Genomic DNA, 23,097 nt, shown 5'->3' on the forward strand with positions numbered 1-23,097 from the left:
TGTCTTCCCTACACCCCGCCGGTACCAGAACGCCGGTACTGATCCGGGGATGCTGGTGGGCGTCTGGGGTCACAGCTAGCGGTGACCCCAGATGCTCCGGACCATGGCCGGATTCAAGGGGGACAGAGGTAAGCAGCGGGGTCCCGCGGTGGGTCCCCGCTGATCACATGGTCCTAAGTCCCCAGGCAGGGGGCTCCCTGGGGACTGGCTGCAGCGTGGAGCCAGGCGACCAACCTGCGCTTCCACTACCCCCTGGGACAGCGGACCGCAGCAGAGCGGTAGCGCTGCGGCGTCCCAGGGGTTAAATGCATGCCAGGGGAGCGCGCCTTCCCTGTCTCACAGCCGGCGCCTCCCCCGCTGCACACAGCCCTCTCTGCATGCTGCCGACTGGTCCTGTGGCAGCGCTCCTCCCCCAGGCCAGCCTCCTCTCTGCTCCTCGGCGGCCATCTTCTCCAGAACGCATGGTGAACGCTGCTGGAAGCGCTGGACGGAAGCATCGTGGTCTGGGTCCCCCCGCATACCTCTCCTCCGCTGTGGTCAGGTCTGTGTATGCAGCGCTGTGTCCTACCAGGCCCTGTGTCTGTGTAGTTGAGTGATCAGCGCTGTTAGTGCAGGAATTGTTATTTCTCTGCATTGTATGTGACTGTGCTAGCGCTGCTGCCTGTAATCTTTTCTTCTCTAAACTGTCAGCTTTATTACTGTCCCTGTTCTTTCTGCTAAAGCCCTTGCGGTGCGGTGCTGCAGGGTGGTCTCTCGCCTATTTAATACTTAATTGGTGAGAGAGGTCACATACGTGGTGCCATCATGTCTGAAAGTGATTTTCCCCTCCGGCTACAGTGTACCACGTGCAAAGTACCGTTAGCGGAGGGGGAGGGTAGCGCGGAGGGCCTTTGCCGGCAGTGTTTGTCCATGGCGCGGCCTATTACGGTTACAGCACCGGTACAGGAGCCGCCCTGGGCTTGTTTCGCTCAGGCGTTAACAGCTTTAGTGGGCCAGTTAGCTCCGCAGCCCGCGTTTACTCCGATGGGTTTGTCCCAGCAGTCTGTGGTGTCGTCACCCATGCAGGGGTTCCCACGACAATTGGTGGTACCCCACAGTCTCCCTATTTCCCCGCTCCCGGGTTCTCAGGAGCCAGCGTGGGTTAACTCCCTGACGAGTTCTGTACAGCACTTGTCGGATGTGTTGCAAGGGGAGTCTGTGATGCGGTCTCATAAAAGGCCGGTGGCGTCTCTGTCCGCTCCTTATGAGGATGACGAAGGGACGTCTGATGATGGGGAGATTCTAGATCCTTACGATCAGGAACCTCTCCATACTAAGGACGCTGATGCTAAGTCCAAAGTATATATTCCTGGACTTATTCGGGCGGTCCGCACAGCCTTGGTGATTGAGGACGAAGTTCCCCCAGCGGCTAAATCTAAGTATGCCTTTTTCAAAGATGTGAAGGGCGATGCCACAGTCTTTCCTCTTTCGGGTCAGTTGGTGGACCATTTAGAGGAGGCGTGGAAACAACCTGGCAAAAGATACCAGCCGCAGAGACGCCTGGCGGTGGCTTATCCGTTCGCGGATAATTATTTTGCGAAGTGGGAATCCCCTCCACAGGTGGATTCTCACGTGACCCGTCTTGTCCGTAGTGCCACATTGCCGATGCCATCCATGTCCTCCCTTAAGGATGCTACGGACCGCAAGGTAGAAATCTGCCTGAAGTCCGCTTATTCCCTTGCAGGGGTCGCAGCACGGCCGGCTATGGCCATTTGCTGGGTTGCCAGAGCGATGGAGCGCTGGGCGGATTCATTAGAGGCTTCTTTTGAATCCGACTGTCCGGCCGATCAGGCGGAGTTGATTGGCAATCTCCGTGATTCGGCCACCTACATCAACGAGGCGGCTCTAGACATTAGTACTCTGGTGTCTAGAATTTCTTCAGCAGCGGTAGCTGCTCGTCGCACCTTGTGGCTGCGATCCTGGAAGGCGGACGCAGATTCCAAGAAAGGTCTGGAAGCGTTGCCGTTTACCGGAGAAGTTCTCTTCGGTCCGGATCTGGATAAGATTGTGGCCACGCTGGCGGCAGCCAAATCTGCCTGTCTCCCGTCGGCCGCTGCTCCTTCTGGTTCGGGACCATCGTCCTTTCGGTCATCTAGGGCCCAGGGCAGGCCCAAACCACAGTCGTTTCCTCGACAGGCTGGCCCTAAGAAATCGGTCAAGCCCCGGAAGCAGGCATGGAGTACCAGACGTCCGGCCCCCAAGCCAGATGGCAAGCCTGCGGCCTGACGGTCCGGGCCTCCCTTTGGGGGATCCCAGGGTGGGAGGCCGCCTGCTACAGTTCGCCCAGTGTTGGTCGACCACTACGACAGACACTTGGGTTCTGGAGGTGGTTTCCCACGGATACGCCCTCTCCTTCCGGCACAGACCCCCGGCTCGCTTCTTCACCACGGGTCTCCCATCAGACCGGAACAAGGCTACGGAGCTGCGGAAGGTATTGCACACTATGCTCCAGGCTGGAGTTATAGTGGCGGTTCCATTCTCCCAGAGGGGCCAGGGTTTCTATTCAAATCTATTTTTGGTACAGAAACCCAATGGGTCATATCGTCCGATTCTCAACCTCAAAGCACTCAACAAGTCTTTGCGGGTCCCGAAGTTTCGGATGGAGACCCTACGGTCCATCATTCTGGCGCTGGAACCTGGGGACTACTTGGTGTCATTGGACATACAGGACGCTTACCTGCATGTCCCTATTCTTTGGCGCCATCAGCAGTTCCTCAGGTTTGCAATCAGCAGCGACCACTTCCAGTTTCGGGCGTTACCTTTTGGCCTGGCAACAGCACCACGTGTTTTCACCAAGGTGATGGCGGTCATGGCGGCTTCTCTGCGGCTGCAGGGAGTCCGCATGTTGCCGTATTTGGACGACCTGTTATTGGTGGCAGGATCTCCAGAGCTCCTGTTACGCCACTTGGACCTGACCATTGCACTGCTGCAACGGCACGGCTGGCTAATCAACTGGCAGAAGTCCACTCTAATCCCGTCTCGGAGGATTCTGCATCTTGGAGCCTTATTGGACTCGGGACAGCAAAGGATCTTCGTGACGGAGGACAAGATCTCTGCTTTACAGTCAAGGGTGCGCAGTTGTCTGCACAGCCGCCGGGTGTCCTTACACTCGGCGATGAGGTTACTGGGCTCCATGGTGTCGGTGTTCGACATGGTGGAATACGCCCAGTTTCACTCCAGACCTCTGCAGCACCTGATCCTGTCCAAGTGGAACGGGCTGACTCAGTCTCTGAAGTCCCAGACGATTGTGCTCACCCAGGAGGTTCGCCTGTCCCTTACGTGGTGGTTACAGACGACCCACCTCAACAAGGGACGTCCGTTCTGGGTTCCAAATTGGGTCCTGTTGACAACGGACGCCAGTCTTCGGGGCTGGGGAGCAGTTTCGGGTCCACACTTGTTCCAGGGCAGGTGGACGCCGACAGAAGCGGAGCTTCCAATAAATATCTTGGAACTCCGTGCGGTCTTCAATGCTCTCCAGCAGGCACAGCGGTTTCTCCAGGGTCGTCCGGTGCAGGTCCAGTCGGACAACGCTACCACCGTGGCCTACATAAACAGGCAAGGAGGAACTCGCAGTCGGGCGGCTCTCGTAGAGGTCTCTCGGATCCTGGTTTGGGCGGAGCGCAATCTTCCGGCCATATCAGCGGTCTTCATCCCGGGAGTGCTCAATTGGGAGGCGGACTTTCTAAGTCGCCAGGACGTTCATCCGGGGGAATGGTCCCTGCACCCGGACGTTTTTCAACTACTGGTGGACAGGTGGGGTCTTCCAGAAATCGACCTCATGGCGTCCCGGCACAACAACAAGTTGCCGGTGTACGGGTCTCGCACAAGAGACGAAGGGGCGTCTCTGGTGGATGCTCTGTCCGTCCGGTGGACGTTCCGGTTCGCATACCTGTTCCCTCCGGTCTCCCTTCTTCCACGGGTAATCCGGAAATTCAAACAGGAAGGAGGGACGCTCCTGTTGATAGCTCCCGCGTGGCCCAGACGGCACTGGTTCTCAGACCTTCAGGGTCTGTCTGTGGACATTCCTCTGCGGTTGCCGCTACGACCGGACCTTCTGTCTCAGGGTCCTTGCCTTCACCCGGACCTGACTCGGCTGTCTTTGACGGCGTGGCTGTTGAGACGGCCATGCTGAGGTCCCGGGGGTTTTCCAGCTCTGTGGTGCGTACCATGTTACGAGCTCGGAAACCGTCTTCCGCGAGGATATACCATCGCGTGTGGCATACGTTCTTCCAGTGGTGTCGACCGAGAGGTTATGCACCGCGGGAGTTTCGTCTGTCTCGGATTCTCGCCTTCCTGCAAGCGGGACTAGATCATGGGCTTCGCCTTGCTTCTTTGAAGGTACAGGTTTCGGCCCTATCTGTCTGGTTTCACCGTAGGATTGCTACAATCCCGGATGTGCGCACCTTTATGCAGGGTGTTCTCCGCATTCAGCCGCCCTTTGTTCCACCTGTGGCGCCTTGGGATTTGGCTGTGGTCCTGAGGGCTCTCCAAGGACCGCCGTTTGAACCACTGGGCTCAGTGGATCTTAAATGGCTAACAGCTAAGACTGTTTTCCTTCTGGCCATTGCTTCGGCCAGACGTGTTTCTGAGTTAGGGGCTCTTTCTTGTAGACCCCCTTTCTTGGTTTTTTATGGGAACAGGGCAGTGCTCCGCACTCGGCCCGAGTTTCTTCCCAAAGTTATTTCCCAGTTTCATATTAACGAGGAAATAGTTGTTCCGGCCTTTAACTCACCGGGTCTTTCCGTGGGTGAGGCCTCTTTGGACGTTGTGCGGGCCTTAAGGACTTATGTTGACCGCACTTCTTTGTTTAGGAAGTCGGACGCTTTGTTTGTCCTCTTTGGCTTCCGTAAAAAGGGTTGGCCTGCTTCAAAGCAAACTTTGGCAGCCTGGATCCGTATGGCTATTTCTGAAGCTTATCTTCATGAAGGCCTACCGGTCCCTCCTTCTCTGAAGGCTCATTCCACTAGGTCTGTGGGTCCTTCGTGGGCAGCTCGACGTGGTGCCTCGGCAGTTCAGATCTGCAAGGCTGCTACGTGGTCTTCTGTCCATACCTTCGTGAGGTATTACAGGTTTGACACCTTCGCCTCTCAGGATGCTTCCTTCGGGCGGCGGATTCTCCTTTCTGCACAGGAGCGTCCCCACCCTTAAAGGATACTGCTTTGGGACATCCCCAAGGTATCCTGTGGATACCCTATGGACCCTGAAGTAGAAAATATGAGATATGGTAAGAACTTACCCTTGTTATCTCTATTTCTACGAAGTCCATAGGGTTCCACAGGACTCCCGCCCTGTCGCACCTGTGCTGCAGATGGGCTTTGCTCTGGTCACCGGTTTTCCGTCTCCCTCTGGTGAGAATGTGATTCTTGTATGTGTCCAGATCTTTGTTCTCTCTCTTCCTTCTCCTCCTCCGGCCTATGGCTTGGTAACTAACTGAGGTGCCTTGGCCCGGGGGCGGGGTATAGGAGGGGGACCTAGTGCATCCTGGGAGGCTGAAAGCTTAACTCTTTGGTGCCCTGCGACTGACGTCACACCTATACCCCAAGGTATCCTGTGGAACCCTATGGACTTCGTAGAAATAGAGATAACAAGGGTAAGTTCTTACCATATCTCATATTATTTTTATGTGTATCTTAAATGGCATGTTTTCTCAACAAAGAAGTCCCAACTTTTAATCTGTAGGTAGGGTGTTCTTAAAGGAATATCCATAAAGTCTGCGTATGATGCCCGTCCCTCAAAGGGAAATGTCTTTTTGATTATGTCCAGGAATCCAAATAAACTTTTATGGAGAAAGGATCATGGACAGTCCCAGAAAAGTAATCCCGTGGTGTCTGTAGGATGGGTTTTCTGGTATTAACGTAAAACCTCTTCATTCTCCTCTCCACCTCAAATGTAATACATTAGCACAGTATCAGGGACTTGGTGAACACGATGTTGCAGGATAGGTAAGCTTGTATTTGTCAAATGTTGCGGTTCGTTCCTGCTGGTTCTCCTATTCCCGGTGCTTGCAGAGGTGGTGGTGAGGGATGGTGTAGGGATAATGAATTAATGGTTAAAGAACACCCTATATAGAACTCTAGTCTAATTCAACACTTTTATTTCTGCAAATATAAGCACGGTAACTCATCAGAGTCTGGACAGTCTAAATTCCCTATCTATTAAAAGAAGAATAATGGCTATAAAACAGTTCCAAGGTGCGCTATGCACATAGTCTGTTATAGTAGTCCTGTATGAAAGGGGCGTGTACCAACGCGTTTCGTCCAAAGTATGGACTTTTTCAAAGGTGCCCACCCTTCTCCGGACTGTCCTTTTATATAGGTTATGCATTTACCTGCGTCCTCGTTGCCGGTGTTCACGTTACCCGCACTTCCGTGTTTATGATCTCGTCATAGCCGGCTTGTACTAATCGGGTTCCTTGCACTAGAGTGTGCATTTAAGTCCCCATAATCGCCTTGCACATGCGCCATCTTCGGCGGCCATTTTGGCGGTGGTTTCTTATAGATATGGGGTGTTAGGTGTCGTGCGGCGGCCACCTTTTTGGTTTTCTGAGATTCGCAGTTCGGAATTCACATTTCCAGTTTAAGGCCTTGCCCTTCGGCTTATCAGCCACCATGGTATTTACAAAGGCCATGGCTGTGATGATGAGTCTCCTTCAGAAACAAGGGATCCCTATAATTCCTTACCTGGACGATCTCCTGCTGAAGGCCCATTCCAGGGACCAAGTACTGCAGAACATCACAGTGACCCACAGCCTTCTCATTCGTCATGGATGGATCCTGAACTTACCCAAGTCTCATCTGCAACCGACGCAGAGGATACAGTTTATAGGAATGATCATGAACACATTATTTCAGCAGTTGTTCCTCCCTCAGGAAAAGGTAACTAATATTCCTAGTGTATCCAGCAGTACTGCTCCTCTTCCAGTATAATGTTCTCATATTCCTAGTGTATCCAGCAGTACTGCTCCTCTCCCAGTATAATGTGCTCATATATTCCTTGTGTATCCAGCAGTACTGCTCCTCTCCCAGTATAATGTTCTCATATTCCTAGTGTATCCAGCAGTACTGCTCCTCTCCCAGTATAATGGTCTCATATTCCTTGTGTATCCAGCAGTACTGCTCCTCTCCCAGTATAATGGTCTCATATTCCTTGTGTATCCAGCAGTACTGCTCCTCTCCCAGTATAATGTTCTCATATTCCTTGTGTATCCAGCAGTACTGCTCCTCTCCCAGTATAATGTTCTCATATTCCTTGTGTATCCAGCAGTACTGCTCCTCTCCCAGTATAATGTTCTCATATTCCTAGTGTATCCAGCAGTACTGCTCCTCTCCCAGTATAATGTTCTCATATTCCTTGTGTATCCAGCAGTACTGCTCCTCTCCCAGTATAATGTTCTCATATTCCTAGTGTATCCAGCAGTACTGCTCCTCTCCCAGTATAATGGTCTCGTGTTACTTGTGTATCCAGCAGTACTGCTCCTCTCCCAGTATAATGGTCTCGTGTTACTTGTGTATCCAGCAGTACTGCTCCTCTCCCAGTATAATGGTCTCGTGTTCCTTGTGTATCCAGCAGTACTGCTCCTCTCCCAGTATAATGGTCTCGTGTTCCTTGTGTATCCAGGACTGTACAAGGAGTTCCGGAGTCTCAGACAAGGAAGACCGAGTGCAGCATCTATATTATGTGCCCCAGATTCGGCTGCAGAGAGTATGACTGAGGTGAGACTGTCACAAAATCATTGACCTTGTGTATGTATAATCGCGTTTTTCAGAGGTTCCCAAACCCGGTCCTCAAGGCTACTCAACAGTCCAGGTTTTAGAGATATCCATGGTTGAGCACGTGACTTAATTAGTGCCTCCGTCAATTTGATTTAACCACCTTTGCTCAACCATAGATATCTCTAAAACCTGAACTGTTGGGGTGCCTTGAGGACGGCTTTTGGGAACCTCTAACTTCAGGGGGTTTGAATGTAATATATAAGCCAATGTATAAGCACACATCGGCTTCTGCAGGGATGTCTCCCATTTATGTAGTTGAAGGGATATCACAATGGTGCCGCTGAATGTCTCTATAACCCGTATAGGAACTGCGCTTTTATCCAGATTAACCCAAGGTTATGTGTGTGCAGACACAGCCAGGACAGAGCCTGTCAGGGTATTATGTGAACGAGGACATTTTACCATTCATCAAGACCGTTCCTTATCAGAGCAGCTATCACAGCATAATATAACTGGAAATAATCCGGATACTGCGCCCTTATGGCTGTAGTAACATCTTCCTTACCATGGTTTCTTTACAAAGGGACAAATAGACTCCTTAGTATGTTGGCTGACGTAGGTAACTACATCTGTGCCTCCTGGTTGTGGTAAGTTGTGTGAATTCTTAGTGCTGAAGATGATGTGCTTAGTACATCTGCCCAGATCCTAGTCCTTTGGTTACTTTCTCATATCGTTACCCTTGTCCCTGCTGTGTCTTTGCATGGTGGTTTATGTTGCTGGAGTCACATATATGTTATGGTTACTTTTTCATCGCGTTACCCTTGTCCCTGCTGTGTCTTTGCATGGTGGTTTATGTTGCTGGAGTCACATATATGTTATGCTTGCTTTCTCTCTCGCTGCTAGTCTTGGTGAATTGGCATAAATGTACTTTTTCCACTGTATAGTGGCTTCCGTTAATGAGTGTAAACAGCAAAAAGACAACAACTATTTCACAACAAAGTGCAGCTTTCACAATTCTGTGTTGACCTTCAGGAATCCAAATCTTGGGGGGCCCATCTCAATCGTGCCAATGTTACCCAGAAGATGACTGCAAATGAGCGGGACACCATGAAAGCATCTGCCCAGTATTTTGGAAGTAAACTGAAAACCAACCTGGGGGGATCTTTAAAGGTCAGACAACTTATTATACCTCTATTCATGTGTGTGTGTGTGTGATTGGTGTGTGGGTGAGCATTACACCAAACGTCGGTGCCTTCCTCCAAGATAAATAACAGTATGCAAGGGGTTGAGGCGGCACTCAGGCAGACAGTTAAATTTGAAGTACAGACACAGAACGCCGCAAGTCTCTGTCATCGTTTCAAATCAATAAGAATTTTCATCAGGACATCCTGACGATGACAGAGACTTGCGGTGTTCCGTGTCTTTACTTCAAATTTAACTGTCTGCCTGAGTGCCGCCTCAACCCCTTGCATACTGTTTTTTATATAAAATATAGATATCTATATATATATATATATATATCTATATCTATCTCCCTCTCCCTCCTCCTCCTGCTACATTCAGAGATAGGACAGAGCGTACAGAATAGAATGAGGCGGCACAAATATACACCGCACATGGGGGATGTTACATAGAGGTCCCTGAGGAAGTTGCTGTAATGACTAAATGCATTTGGTGGCAACCTGAAACTGAATTCCACACGCAATATGCATATCCTCCAGGAGCACGTAACTCCTAGAGCGTTCCTTTGACTAGCTGATAACATTTTTTGCTGTAGACGTTACTATACTACAACATGATTTTCTTGTGGCCTTTTTGCTGAGTGCCTTTGGTGTAAGGGTGGGATTACAGACCTGACCATTGAAATCGCATATGAGGAGGTCTGGAGGACCACTTAAAGGGCATTCAGATAAGCCATATTACTAGATCTAAAATGTAGTCCTGATATGTATTAAAGTTCCAATCTTTGGCTAATATAGATTTACTGCACCATAAAACGTTTCACTGCTCTGTGGTTTTCCTCATGGCCAAACAAAAGACTGATCTTAGCAATCCGTTATTGTCCCTTACCTTGCTCATATAATACTTTTCCCCCCTAGGAGCGTTCATTCTCCTTAAAGTCATTTACACCCTCTACTCCTGTTGGCGTAACAAAAGTGGAATCGGTGAAGTCAGTAACTCCTGTGCCAAATGCTGTTCCTGAGGATTCGCCTGTCTTTAATGGAGAGTTGTCCCATCTCTCACTGGGAATCCTACCCCACAAGCTAAGCCTAACCTCATCCTCAGAAAGTGTTGGGAAGAAACTTCACCAGCTCCAGACTAGAGTTGGACAGCGTATGGCGTCACTCAACCAGGACTGGCTGAAGAGATGTGCGCTCAGACAGATAGAGGGGCAATGTCACTTTATGGGAGATGGAAAGGATCAGGGGGAATCCATTATGGAAACCAAGAAACAAGCTGGTATTACAGCTGAGCACACGGACTTATATATAAATAGGGAATTGAGATCATCAGACGATTTTGGGGAGAGAGAGTCTCTAAGTCCTGCTGGCAAGATGGACATGAATGATGTGATAAGAGAAGGCACAAGGAACATGTATGAGACCATGGCAGAAGAAGACCGGATTATAACCAGTACGGTTACAGAAAGAGACAACCATACAAGGACAAGTAAAGTTATCTCTGGTGATTGTCAGAGCAATAAACATGAGAGAAGTGACATAAACCCAGAGAAGTACAGGAGAAGGCCGGAACATAAAGGAATAGATGAGGAACTACCAGGCACGTCCAGGAACGTCTCACCAAACATAGAAGCAATATCATTATCTGAGCCCAGCAAGGAAGTGTCTTTGGGAGACAATTGCAGAGAGCAGAAATATATGGCTGGGGTGTCCACAGAATGCAGGAGTAATGGGACAAGCTCACAGGAGTGCAGAGGAAATAAGCAGCAGAAGGGTATGGCCTCAAAAAAGAAAAGGTGCAGAGAGAAAATGACAGATTCAGATTGGGAAGGTGCTATGTCTGTAAGCTGCACAACGCTGACTACAGAGGAACAAAGGGATAAACGCCCCTCAAAAAAGGCGAAACTCCGTGCAGCGAATGTGCAGGAATGTAGTGCGGGGACTGAGAATCTCCTGGGTGAAGTGTTGGAGGAGGAGGCCGTAGCCCGCAGAGTGACTACACAGAAGAGGTACAAGCTACTCACGTATCCTGTCTGTCCTTGATTTATCCATGTGCTCCTCTGACTTCCTATATTATCATCTCATGTTCACAGAATGCCCCAGAGACCAGCTGAGAACTTTGTTCGGATCAACCTGAAGAAAAAATCTCATGTTAAGGGATTTGCCTTAAATGGCAGCAGATTGAGGAAACAGGTAACAGACCAGACATGCTGGGGGGGGGGGGGGGGACGACGACGACTTTGTCCATAGTTATGGGCCTTCATAGTCTTTATTCCCTTTGTCTCTCAGATGTGGAAGCAGAAATGGCAGAAGAAGGGAGAGCAGTTTGGAGGAGGGGGAAAGCACTTTAACCACAGTGAGGATGTGTGTTTCCGCTGTGGGGCAACTGGGCATTGGGCTGCCCACTGTCCTGGGAAAGGTACGGTTACTGACACAATACAACTGTATGCAAGATCCTGGGCAGCTGGTGCTGATTACCTGGCATCGTCCCTTTGGGATCTATACAATGTGTATATAATTCTGGTAGGTTGAGGATGGGTCGATTCCCCATTAATAAAAAACAGAGCACAAGGTAAATAGGCTCTTACTATATGACCTAGCCCTTTCTTGTGTGTATTGGGTAACGTAGTGGCACAGTGCTTAGCGTTGAAGTTTCGATCCTCTCCAAGAGCTATAGATGTTTGTGTGGGATTTCTACTTCAGGGTCCATAGGGTTCCACAGGATACCTTGGGGTATAGGCGATGGCGGAGACATTGGGCACCACAGAGTTAGTTTTTCAGCCTCCCAGGATGCACTAGGGTCCCCCTCCTATACTTCGCCCCCAGCCAAGGCAAATCCGTTTCGTAGGTGCCCGGCTCGGAGTCGGATCACCATGTACAGAGGCGGCTGTAATGGTCCCTGAAGCTCTTCCAGGCAGCTGTGGGTGCACAAGATGAGTTGCAGACAGTCAGTACTGATATCCATGCTGTCGCTCCTCCACTCCGCCGGTACCAGAACGCCGGTACTGATTCGGGGATGCTGGTGGGGGTCTGGGGTCACGGCTAGCGGGGACCCCGGATTACCCGGACTGTGGCCGGATTCAAGGAGGTCAGGCAAGCGGCGGGGTCCTGCGGAGGGTACCCGCCGATACAGTCCTAGGTCCTCAGGCAGGGGGCTTCCTGGGGACAGGCTGCGTGTGGAGCCAGGTATTAACCTGCGCTTCCACTAGGCCACCAGGGACAGCGGGCTATGGCTGAGCGGTATAGCTTCAGCGTCCCAGGGGTTAATTGCATGCCAGGGGAGCTCGTCTACCCTGTCTCACAGCCGGCGCCTCCCCCGTTGCACAGTCTCTCTCCATAGCAGTCTGGCGAGCTTGTCAGCGCTCCTCCCCCGGGCCCGCCTCCCCTCAGCTCCTCGGCGGCCATTTTCTGAAGTGTGCAAACGCTGCTGGAAGCTGATACAGGTGGCATCGTAGTCTGGTCCCCCGCATACCTCTCCTCCGATTTAAGGTCAGAGTATGCAGCACTGTTTCCTACCAGGCTCTGTGTCTGTGTAGTTGATCATAGTGCCTGTAGTGCAGGGATTTATTTCTTCTGCATTGTTTGTGACTTCTGCTAGCGCTGCTGCCTGTACTTTCACTTCTGACTGTCAGCCATTTTACTATCCCTGTTCTTTCTCTGCTAAAGCGCTTGCGGTGCGGTGTTGCAGGGTGTTTATTACCTCACAGTGAACATATTTTCTGTGAGGGGAGTCACATACAGCTCCTTTACACTTATGTCTGAGAGTGAACGTGACTTTTCGTTTCTGCTAAAGTGTACCACATGTAATGTACCATTAGCGGAGGGTGATGGTAACGCTGAGGGGTTATGTAGAGCATGTTATCTGATATCACGCCCGATTTATGTCACTGCGCCTGTGCAGGAACCCTGGGCTTGTTTTGCTAAGGCACTTACAACCCTTGTGGGCCAGCTGGCAACGCCCCCTGCGTTTCCCCAAATGGGGTTATCGCAGCAGTCTGTAGTATCATCACCCATGCAGGGGTTCCCCAGACAGTTGATGGTACCCCAGTGTCTCCCGCTTTTGCCCCCCCAGGTCTCACAGGAGCCTTCGTGGGTGAATTCATTGTCCAATACGTTTTACAGGAGTCCTCATTACGGCCTCCTAAGCGGCCTTTAGTGTCTCAGACGGTTCAGTCAGTTTGATGAGGTTGAAGTCTCGTCTGATGATGAGATTTTTTACTTTTCGGACCAAGAGCCCCTTCGTCCTAAGGAGGCGGAGTCAAAGTCTAAAGTCTATATACCTGGCCTTATACGGGCAGTCCGTGCGGCCTTGTTTACTGAGGATGAGGATTTCTCCATGGCCAAATCCAAATATGCCGCCTTTAAGGATATTAAGGGTGATGCCACTGTATTTCCTCTTATCTGGTCAGTTGGTGAATCATTTAGAGGAGGCGTGGAAAAATCCGAGTAAACTGTTCCAGCCTCAAAAATGCTTGGCCTTTGAAAAATAATTATCCGCAAAAGGGTATGCAAAGTGGGAAACCCCTCCTCAGGTGGATTCTCATGTCACACGCCTAGTGAGGAGTGCTACATTGCCCATGTCCTCCTTAAAGGATGCACGTAAGGTGGAAATATGCCGAAAATCCATATATTTCCTTGCTGGAGGGGCGTCCAGACCGGCTATGGCCGTGTGCTGGGTGGCCAGAGCCATGGAGCGCTGGGCTGATAGTTTGGAGGTGTCTCTGGACACTGCTGAGCAGGTGGAATTAGTCGGCAATCTCAGAGACTCAGCCACGTACATTAATGAGGCAGCCTTGGATATAGGTCTCCTCACTTCCAGAATCTCCTAGGCAGCAGTGGCCGCGATTGGAATGCTTGCCTTTTAATTGACAGGTACAGTTTGGCCCTGATCTGGACAAAATTGTGGCCACTCTGGCAGCAGCTAAGTCTACGTGTCTGCCATCGGCTACAGTCCCATCAGGGTTTGGTACTTCGTCCTTTCGGCTCTATAGGGCCCAGGGTAAATCCCAAGTGCAGTCCTTTTCGAGATAGTCCGGTGCCAAGAAGTCTGCCAAGCCAAAGAAACAGGCTTGGAGTACAAGACCCCCTGCCCCCAAGTCTGATGATAAGCCTTCTGCCTGACTGGATGGGCCTCCCTTTTGGGGGATCCCAGAGTAGGAGGCCGCCTGCTTCGATTCGCCCAGTGCTGGTACCTGACTAACAAGGACACTTGGGTATACGAGGTGGTCTCTCGGGAGTTTGCCCTCTCCTTCCGGCGCAGGCCCCCCATCCGTCAGATCAGAACAAAGCCCTGGAACTACAGAAAGTGTTGCACTCTATGCTCCAGGCTGGAGTTATAGTGCCTGTTCCATTCTCCCAGAGGGGCATGGGTTTCTATTCCAATCTTTTTCTGGTGCAGAAACCCAATGGGTCTTACCGACCCATCCTCAACCTCAAATCCCTCAACAAGTCCTTGAGGGTTCCTCTGTTCCGGATGGAGACCCTCCGTTCCATTATACTGGCGATGGATCCTGGGGATTTCATGGTGTCAGACATTCAGGACGCTTACCTGCATGTCCCCATTATCATAACGCACCAGCAATTCCTCAGGTTTGCAGTACTCGACCAACATTTTCAGTTCCTGGCACTGCCCTTTGGTCTGGCAACTGCGCTTCGAGTCTTTACCAAAGTCATGGCGGTAATGGCAGCCCACCTGCGGATGCAGGGGGTCCGCTTGTTGCCTTATCTGACCGTCTGTTGTTAGCAGCGTTTCCAGAGGTCCTCCAGCTCCATCTGCAACTGACCATCTCTGTGTTGCAGAATCACGGCTGGTTAATAAACTGGAAGAAATCCACCCTGGTTCACTCGCAGAGGAAGCTCCATCTCTGGGCCCTGTTGGACTCTCAACAACAGAGGATCTTTGTGACGGAGGAAAAGATCTCTGCATTACAGGCAAGGGTACGCAGTTGCCTTCAAAGCCGCCGAGTGTCTATTCACTCAGCGATGAGGTTACTGGGTTCCATGGTGTCACTGTTCGACATGGTGGAATATGCCCAGTTTCACTCCAGACCTCTGCAGCATTTGATCCTCTCCAGATGGAATGGGTTGCCCCATCGGATAAAGACACAGACCGTTGTGCTTTCTCCGGAGGTACGTCTGTCTCTGGACTGGTGGTTGTGGACGACTCGTCTGAACAGGGGATGTCTTTTTTGGGTGGCAAACTGGGTCCTTCTGACGATGGACGCCATCTCCAAGGCTGGGGAGCAGTGACTGGTCCACACTTGTTCCAGGGCAGGTGGACCCCAGCAGAATCTGCGCTTCCAATAAACATCTTGGAACTTCGCGCGGTATTCAATGCGCTCCACCAAGCAAAACATGTTCTCCACGGAAAACCCGTGCAGGTACAGTCGGACAACACCACCACGGTGGCTTACATAAACCGCCAAGGAGGAACCCGAAGTCGGGCAGCGCTGACAGTTGTCCCGCATCCTGACTTGGGCGGAGGGCAATCTCCCTGCCATCTCGGCTTTGTTCAACCCGGGAGTCCTCAACTGGGAAGCAGACTTTCTCAGCCGTCGAGACGTGCATCCAGGAGAATGGTCTCGTCCACCTGGAGTTGAAACACCTCCTGATGGACAAGTGGTGCCTTCCAGAGAGATGTCATGGCCTCACGACACAACAACAAGCTGCCTGTGTATGGGTCAAGAACAAGAGACACTGAGGCTCTTCTGGTGGACGCTCTGTCAGTCCAGTGGACCTTCCGATTTGCGTACCTCATCCCTCCGTTCTCCATTCTTCCTTGAGTGGTTCGAAAATTCAAGCAAGAAGGCTGCACATTCCTGTTGATAGCTCCGGCGTGGCCCAGACGTCACTGGTACTCAGATCTTCAGAGTCTCTCCGTAGACACTCCAATGCTGTTGCCTCCACGTCCGGACCTGTTGTCACAGGGTCCATGCCATTACCCGGACCTGGGTCGTCTGTCTTTGACGGCGTGGCTGTTGAGGCAGCCCTCTTAACTACAGAGCAGGAAAAACCACTGGACCTTAACACCATGCTTAGAGCTCGGAAGCCTGCGTCTGCAAGAATTTACCATCGAGTATGGCATACTTTCTTTGAATGGTGTCGCCCTAGAGGCTATGATCCTCAGGTGTTCCGAATATCCAGGGTGTTGGCTTTCCTACAGGCGGGCTTAGATCACTGTCTTCACCTTGCTTCTCTGAAGGTGCAGGTTTCTGCCCTGTCAGTATGGTTTCATCGTAGGATTGCTACTCTTCCTGATGTCCTCACCTTTCTGCAAGGTGTACTTCGTATTCAGCCTCCCTTTGTTCCACCAGTGGCTCCTTGGGATCTGGCCATGGTCGTGAGGGCTCTCCAAGGACCGCCATTTGTACCACTGGACTCAGTGGATTTGAAATTGCTTACAGCTAAGACTGTATTTCTTCTGGCCATTGCTTCGGCCAGAAGGGTTTCAGAATTGGGGGCTCTCTCATATCAGCCTCCCTTTCTAATTTTTCATAGGGACAGGGCGGTGCTTCGCACTCGCCCTAGTTTCCTCCCGAAGGTGGTATTTAGTTTCCACATTAACGAGGAAATCTTAGTGCCGGCCTTTAATTCTCCAGACCTCTCGGTTTGTGAGGCCACCTTGGATGTGGTACGGGCTCTAAGGATTTATGTTGACCGTACCAATTCTTTTAGGAAGTCGGACTCTTTGTTTGTCCTCTATGGCTTCCGGAAGAAGGGTTGGCCTGCTACTAAGCAAACTTTGGCAGGATGTATTCGCATGGCAATTTCTGAGGCTTATATTCATGAAGGCCTTCCTATTTCATCCTCTGTTAGGGCTCATTCCACTAGGTCTGTGGGTCCTTCGTGGGCAGCTCGACGTGGTGCCTCTGCTGTTCAGCTTTGCAAGGCTGCCACGTGGTCCTCTGTCCATACCTTTGTGAGGTATTATGCATTTGACACTTTCGCATCTCAGGATGCTTCCTTCGGGCGGCGGATTCTCCTTTCAGCACAGGGACGTCCCCACCCTTAAAAGATACTGCTTTGGGACATCCCCAAGGTATCCTGTGGATACCCTATGGACTCTGAAGTAGAAAATATGAGATGGTAAGAACTTACCCTTGTTATCTCTATTTCTACGAAGTGCATAGGGTTCCACAGGACTCCCGCCCTGTCGCACCTGTGCTGCAGATGGGCTTTGCTCTGGTCACCGGTTTTTCCGTCTCCCTCTGGTGAGAATGTGATTCTTGTGTGAGTCCAGATCTTTTTTCTCTCTTTCTCCTCCTCCTCCGGCCTATGGCTTGTTACGTAACTGAGATGCCTTGGCTCGGGGTCGGGATATAGGAGAGGGACCCTATTGCATCCTGGGAGGCTGAAAACTTTAACTCTGTGGTGCCCGATGTCTCCGCCATCGCCTCTACCCCAAGGTATCCTGTGGAGCCCTATGGACGTCGTAGAAATAGAGATAACAAGGGTAAGTTCTTACCATATCTCATATTTTTCTGGGCACTCTGGTTTTTAATCTCACAAACTTCAAAACATACTTTTAGGTTTATTGGCTTCTGATGAATATAGACCAGTGTATGTGGTAGGGAATTTAGACTGTAAGCGCCAAAGGGAATGTATATTTAGGACTAGCTGAAGTACAGATGGGTCCTCATACATGTAGCCTCATTGTGCGTAGCATTACACATGCACATACACCCCAGTCACACACACAGAACATAGGCATGCTGTATATCATATTACTCAGTGACTGTAACACTATAACGTAGCATTACACATGCACATACACCCCAGTCACACACACAGAACATGGGCATGCTGTATATCATATTACTCAGTGACTGTAACACTATAACGTAGCATTACACATGCACATACACCCCAGTCACACACACAGAACATAGGCATGCTGTATATCATATTACTCGGTGACTGTAACACTATAACGTAGCATTACACATGCACATACACCCCAGTCACACACACAGAACATAGACATGCTGTATATCATATTACTCAGTGACTGTAACACTATAACGTAGCATTACACATGCACATACACCCCAGTCACACACACAGAACATAGGCATGCTGTATATCATATTACTCAGTGACTGTAACACTATAACGTAGCATTACACATGCACATACACCCCAGTCACACACACAGAACATAGACATGCTGTATATCATATTACTCGGTGACTGTAACACTATAACGTAGCATTACACATGCACATACACCCCAGTCACAGACACAGAACATAGACATGCTGTATATCATATTACTCAGTGACTGTAACACTATAACGTAGCATTACACATGCACATACACCCCAGTCACACACACAGAACATAGGCATGCTGTATATCATATTACTCAGTGACTGTAACACTATAACGTAGCATTACACATGCACATACACCCCAGTCACACACACAGAACATAGACATGCTGTATATCATATTACTCAGTGACTGTAACACTATAACGTAGCATTACACATGCACATACACCCCAGTCACACACACAGAACATAGGCATGCTGTATATCATATTACTCAGTGACTGTAACACTATAACGTAGCATTACACATGCACATACACCCCAGTCACACACACAGAACATAGACATGCTGTATATCATATTACTCAGTGACTGTAACACTATAACGTAGCATTACACATACACCCCAGTCACACACACAGAACATAGGCATGCTGTATATCATATTACTCAGTGACTGTAACACTATAACGTAGCATTACACATACACCCCAGTCACACACACAGAACATGGGCATGCTGTATATCATATTACTCAGTGGCTGTAACACTATAACGTAGCATTACACATACACCCCAGTCACACACACAGAATATGGGCATGCTGTATATCATATTACTCAGTGACTGTAACACTATAACGTAGCATTACACATGCACCCCAGTCACACACACAGAACATAGGCATGCTGTATATCACAGCACAAGCAGTTTCTGCTGAGTAATATATTTGCATCACTGTGAGAATAAGAGGCATTTGACAGTAAAAAGTTGCACAGATGTCGCTCGGCGCTACCGAGCCTCACCACGACATGACGCGACTAGAAGGGATGTTTAACGTGCAGGGAGGCTATATGTATGCGGACCCATCTGTATAACAAAGCCTCACTGCCTGGATGGAGTCTGGCCCCTGTGCATTCATCTCTTGCTGGACCAAGCACGGAGGTGTACTCAGTTTGTCCACACTCAAAATATCAACAAATTACATGTGTATGGGACACAGCTGCCGTCTTTATGCCGACATGTTTGTAATGTTAGTTAAAACATTTGACTATTTTGACATTAAATATGATGCCTTATGATTATGTCTAATGCCGGCAGTGTTCCATACACATGTAGTTGTCAACATATTGACTGTCAGCAAATTGCTTGTGTTTCCAGGGAAGAGTACATTAGCTATATCTCTGTGTACTGCTGAGAGGTTTGAGACAGTTCCAGAGCTGGTAATCGGCCCCTCTCCGGCCTGTGGCCAGGTTGGGGGCCCATTCTAGGATTGAAAGCAGAGTTTTGTTGTAATATCTGTGTAAGGCCACCTCGGAGTCCCCAGGTGCTACGGGGCGCTCTTCTGTACCCCGCCGAGTCCCCAGGTGCTACGGGGCGCTCTTCTGTACCCCGCCGAGTCCCCAGGTGCTACGGGGCGCTCTTCTGTACCCCGCCGAGTCCCCAGGTGCTACGGGGCGCTCTTCTGTACCCCGCCGAGTCCCCAGGTGCTACGGGGCGCTCTTCTGTACCCCGCCGAGTCCCCAGGTGCTACGGGGCGCTCTTCTGTACCCCGCCGAGTCCCCAGGTGCTACGGGGCGCTCTTCTGTACCCCGCCGAGTCCCCAGGTGCTACGGGGCGCTCTTCTGTACCCCGCCGAGTCCCCAGGTGCTACGGGGCGCTCTTCTGTACCCCGCCGAGTCCCCAGGTGCTATGGGGCGCTCTTCTGTACCCCGCTTTGATTAATGGAGATGGGAAGTTAGGAAATGGCACTTTGCCTGGTCCAGCTATGTCATCTCTCGCCCATCTGTCCCCACTAGCTGCCTGCGGCATCCCTGGGATCTGTAATGCCATATCTCTAAACATACCTGCTGTTCTGCATCATGGACGCCACCATCTTGGACATTATTATTATTATTATTATTATTATTATTTCTTTATATGGCGCCACAAGTGTTCCGCAGCGCCTTACACGGTACATAGACAAATAAGTAACCATTGACAGCCAAGTGTTAGTTGCCCTAGTGGGGAGTAAGAGAGAAATTAAATGACAGTAGGGAGAAGCACAAGAGGGTGGAGGGCCCTGCTGGAAAGAGCTTACATTCTATAAGGGAGGGGAAGACAGACATTAGTGACACAGAATGGGGTGGGCGGGGAGGAAGGAAGATGTAGCAGCAAGTTAGGATGTTATCACACGATCCGCTCTGTCTAACCAGTCTCCAGCTACTCCGGTCACATGAGTAATCCAGCCTGTTACTTCTAAGTGCACCTTATATTAACCAGGAAATGCTGACTACTCATTGCCAGAGAGATCAGTACCCTGGCATCCTGCTCCTGTATTGCCTGCTCCTGTATTGCCTGCTCCTGTATTGCCTGCTCGCTGCTTTAGTTCCAGCATGTCGACATCCTGATCCAGTTTTAGTAACGGCACCCAGTGTATCTTCAGTCTATTCCTGATTTCTCACACACTATTGCCATCTCAGGCTATCCTGGTACCGTCATCTGTAGTGTATATAGTGCTGTGTAACAGTCCCTGTCTGTAGCTCTGTCCTGCGTGAGGCCATCTCAGGCTATCCTGGTACCGTCATCTGTAGTGTATATAGTGCTGTGTAACAGTCCCTGTCTGTAGCTCTGTCCTGCGTGAGGCCATCTCAGGCTATCCTGGTACCGTCATCTGTAGTGTATATAGTGCTGTGTAACAGTCCCTGTCTGTAGCTCTGTCCTGCGTGAGGCCATCTCAGGCTATCCTGGTACCGTCATCTGTAGTGTATATAGTGCTGTGTAACAGTCCCTGTCTGTAGCTCTGTCCTGCGTGAGGCCATCTCAGGCTATCCTGGTACCGTCATCTGCACTGTATATAGTGCTGTGTAACAGTCCCTGTCTGTAGCTCTGTCCTGCGTGAGGCCATCTCAGGCTATCCTGGTACCGTCATCTGTACTGTATATAGTGCTGTGTAACAGTCCCTGTCTGTAGCTCTGTCCTGCGTGAGGCCTTCTCAGGCTATCCTGGTACCGTCATCTGCACTGTATATAGTGCTGTGTCACAGTCCCTGTCTGTAGCTCTGTCCTGCGTGAGGCCATCTCAGGCTATCCTGGTACCGTCATCTGCACTGTATATAGTGCTGTGTAATAGTCCCTGTCTGTAGCTCTGTCCTGCGTGAGGCCATCTCAGGCTATCCTGGTACCGTCATCTGTACTGTATATAGTGCTGTGTAACAGTCCCTGTCTGTAGCTCTGTCCTGCGTGAGGCCATCTCAGGCTATCCTGGTACCGTCATCTGTAGTGTATATAGTGCTGTGTAACAGTCCCTGTCTGTAGCTCTGTCCTGCGTGAGGCCATCTCAGGCTATCCTGGTACCGTCATCTGCACTGTATATAGTGCTGTGTAACAGTCCCTGTCTGTAGCTCTGTCCTGCGTGAGGCCATCTCAGGCTATCCTGGTACCGTCATCTGCACTGTATATAGTGCTGTGTAATAGTTCCTGTCTGTAGCTCTGTCCTGCGTGAGGCCATCTCAGGCTATCCTGGTACCGTCATCTGTACTGTATATAGTGCTGTGTAACAGTCCCTGTCTGTAGCTCTGTCCTGCGTGAGGCCATCTCAGGCTATCCTGGTACCGTCATCTGTACTGTATATAGTGCTGTGTAACAGTCCCTGTCTGTAGCTCTGTCCTGCGTGAGGCCATCTCAGGCTATCCTGGTACCGTCATCTGTACTGTATATAGTGCTGTGTAACAGTCCCTGTCTGTAGCTCTGTCCTGCGTGAGGCCATCTCAGGCTATCCTGGTACCGTCATCTGTACTGTATATAGTGCTGTGGGGGTCCATATACAAGTGACGTGACAGTTTATTCTGGCCAAATGCATTCGGCCGGGGAGCAGGCCCTAAAGGTGGGCTCAGTCCAATATCTGGCCAGCTGATTGGAGAGACCAGAAGCTAACCAGGGTCTGTTTCCTTTAAGACCTGGAGAAATGTATAAAGGTTCCAATGGGATTTGTAGTTGTTGCAGAAGCGATTTAATCTTGATACGACCCACGTCCTGTAAGAGATCTTTGCACAATACATTTTATTGTATTAAGCCTCAGATGAGGACATCATTTTTTATTTACATGTTATAAGCAACTGGTTGCGATTACTATTATCCTCGTTATAAATAAATCTATATTCATCTTTTATTAATATAATGCTGTATTAATGTGTGGTGTTCTCATTCATTTCAGACCTGTGGTTTATCACACTAATATAATCTGTGTAGGTGCCTGTGTAAAGGCATTGTGAGTTTAGTGTGCATCCAAAAGTGCCTCTGCTGCTGTAAAATGTCATTAATGTGGCCCCTGAGCTCTTTATAAAAAATCTACTAAAAAGGTAAAAACAGCCTGAATAATTTGTTTTTCTACGTTAGATGATTCCAAATTTCAGTGAAATTCATTATATGTTCATGCTCGCCCAGGGGAAATGTCTCCCTAGCAGGACCGGCCAGTCAGATTTCTTATCATTAAATCCATTACTTAGCTACCAACAGGCAAATCAGTCTGTATTCTCCTCTAATGTCTCTGCTTCATGTGTGTTATTCCCTGGCTCTTTCTCTAGGTGTCCTGCCTCCTATGTATTGTCATATCCCTGCTGTCAGTCTGTACTCTCCTCTGCCTCCTATGTATTGTCATATCCCTGCTGTCAGTCTGTACTCTCCTCTGCCTCCTATGTATTGTCAGATCCCTGCTGTCAGTCTGTACTCTCCTCTGCCTCCTATGTATTGTCATATCCCTGCTGTCAGTCTGTACTCTCCTCTGCCTCCTATGTATTGTCAGATCCCTGCTGTCAGTCTGTACTCTCCTCTGCCTCCTATGTATTGTCAGATCCCTGCTGTCAGTCTGTACTCTCCTCTGCCTCCTATGTATTGTCATATCCCTGCTGTCAGT

At 50.0% G+C, this 23,097-nt stretch overlaps 1 protein-coding gene across 1 annotated transcript in view; it reads left to right on the forward strand.

The window, feature by feature from the left end:
- Positions 1-23,097, forward strand: part of RECQL4 (RecQ like helicase 4) — a 324,140-nt gene that overhangs the window by 46,922 nt on the left and 254,121 nt on the right. The window contains exons 4-8 of the mRNA XM_088463386.1: positions 7,657-7,751; positions 8,784-8,921; positions 9,851-10,941; positions 11,026-11,125; positions 11,222-11,351. Coding sequence (XP_088319512.1) covers positions 7,657-7,751; positions 8,784-8,921; positions 9,851-10,941; positions 11,026-11,125; positions 11,222-11,351 — 1,554 coding nt within the window. The remainder of the gene's footprint in view (positions 1-7,656; positions 7,752-8,783; positions 8,922-9,850; positions 10,942-11,025; positions 11,126-11,221; positions 11,352-23,097) is intronic.

The sequence above is a fragment of the Taudactylus pleione genome, unplaced genomic scaffold (genome assembly GCF_031769625.1).
Source record: "Taudactylus pleione unplaced genomic scaffold, aTauple2 ptg001351l, whole genome shotgun sequence".
NCBI classification, from domain to species: domain Eukaryota; kingdom Metazoa; phylum Chordata; class Amphibia; order Anura; family Myobatrachidae; genus Taudactylus; species Taudactylus pleione.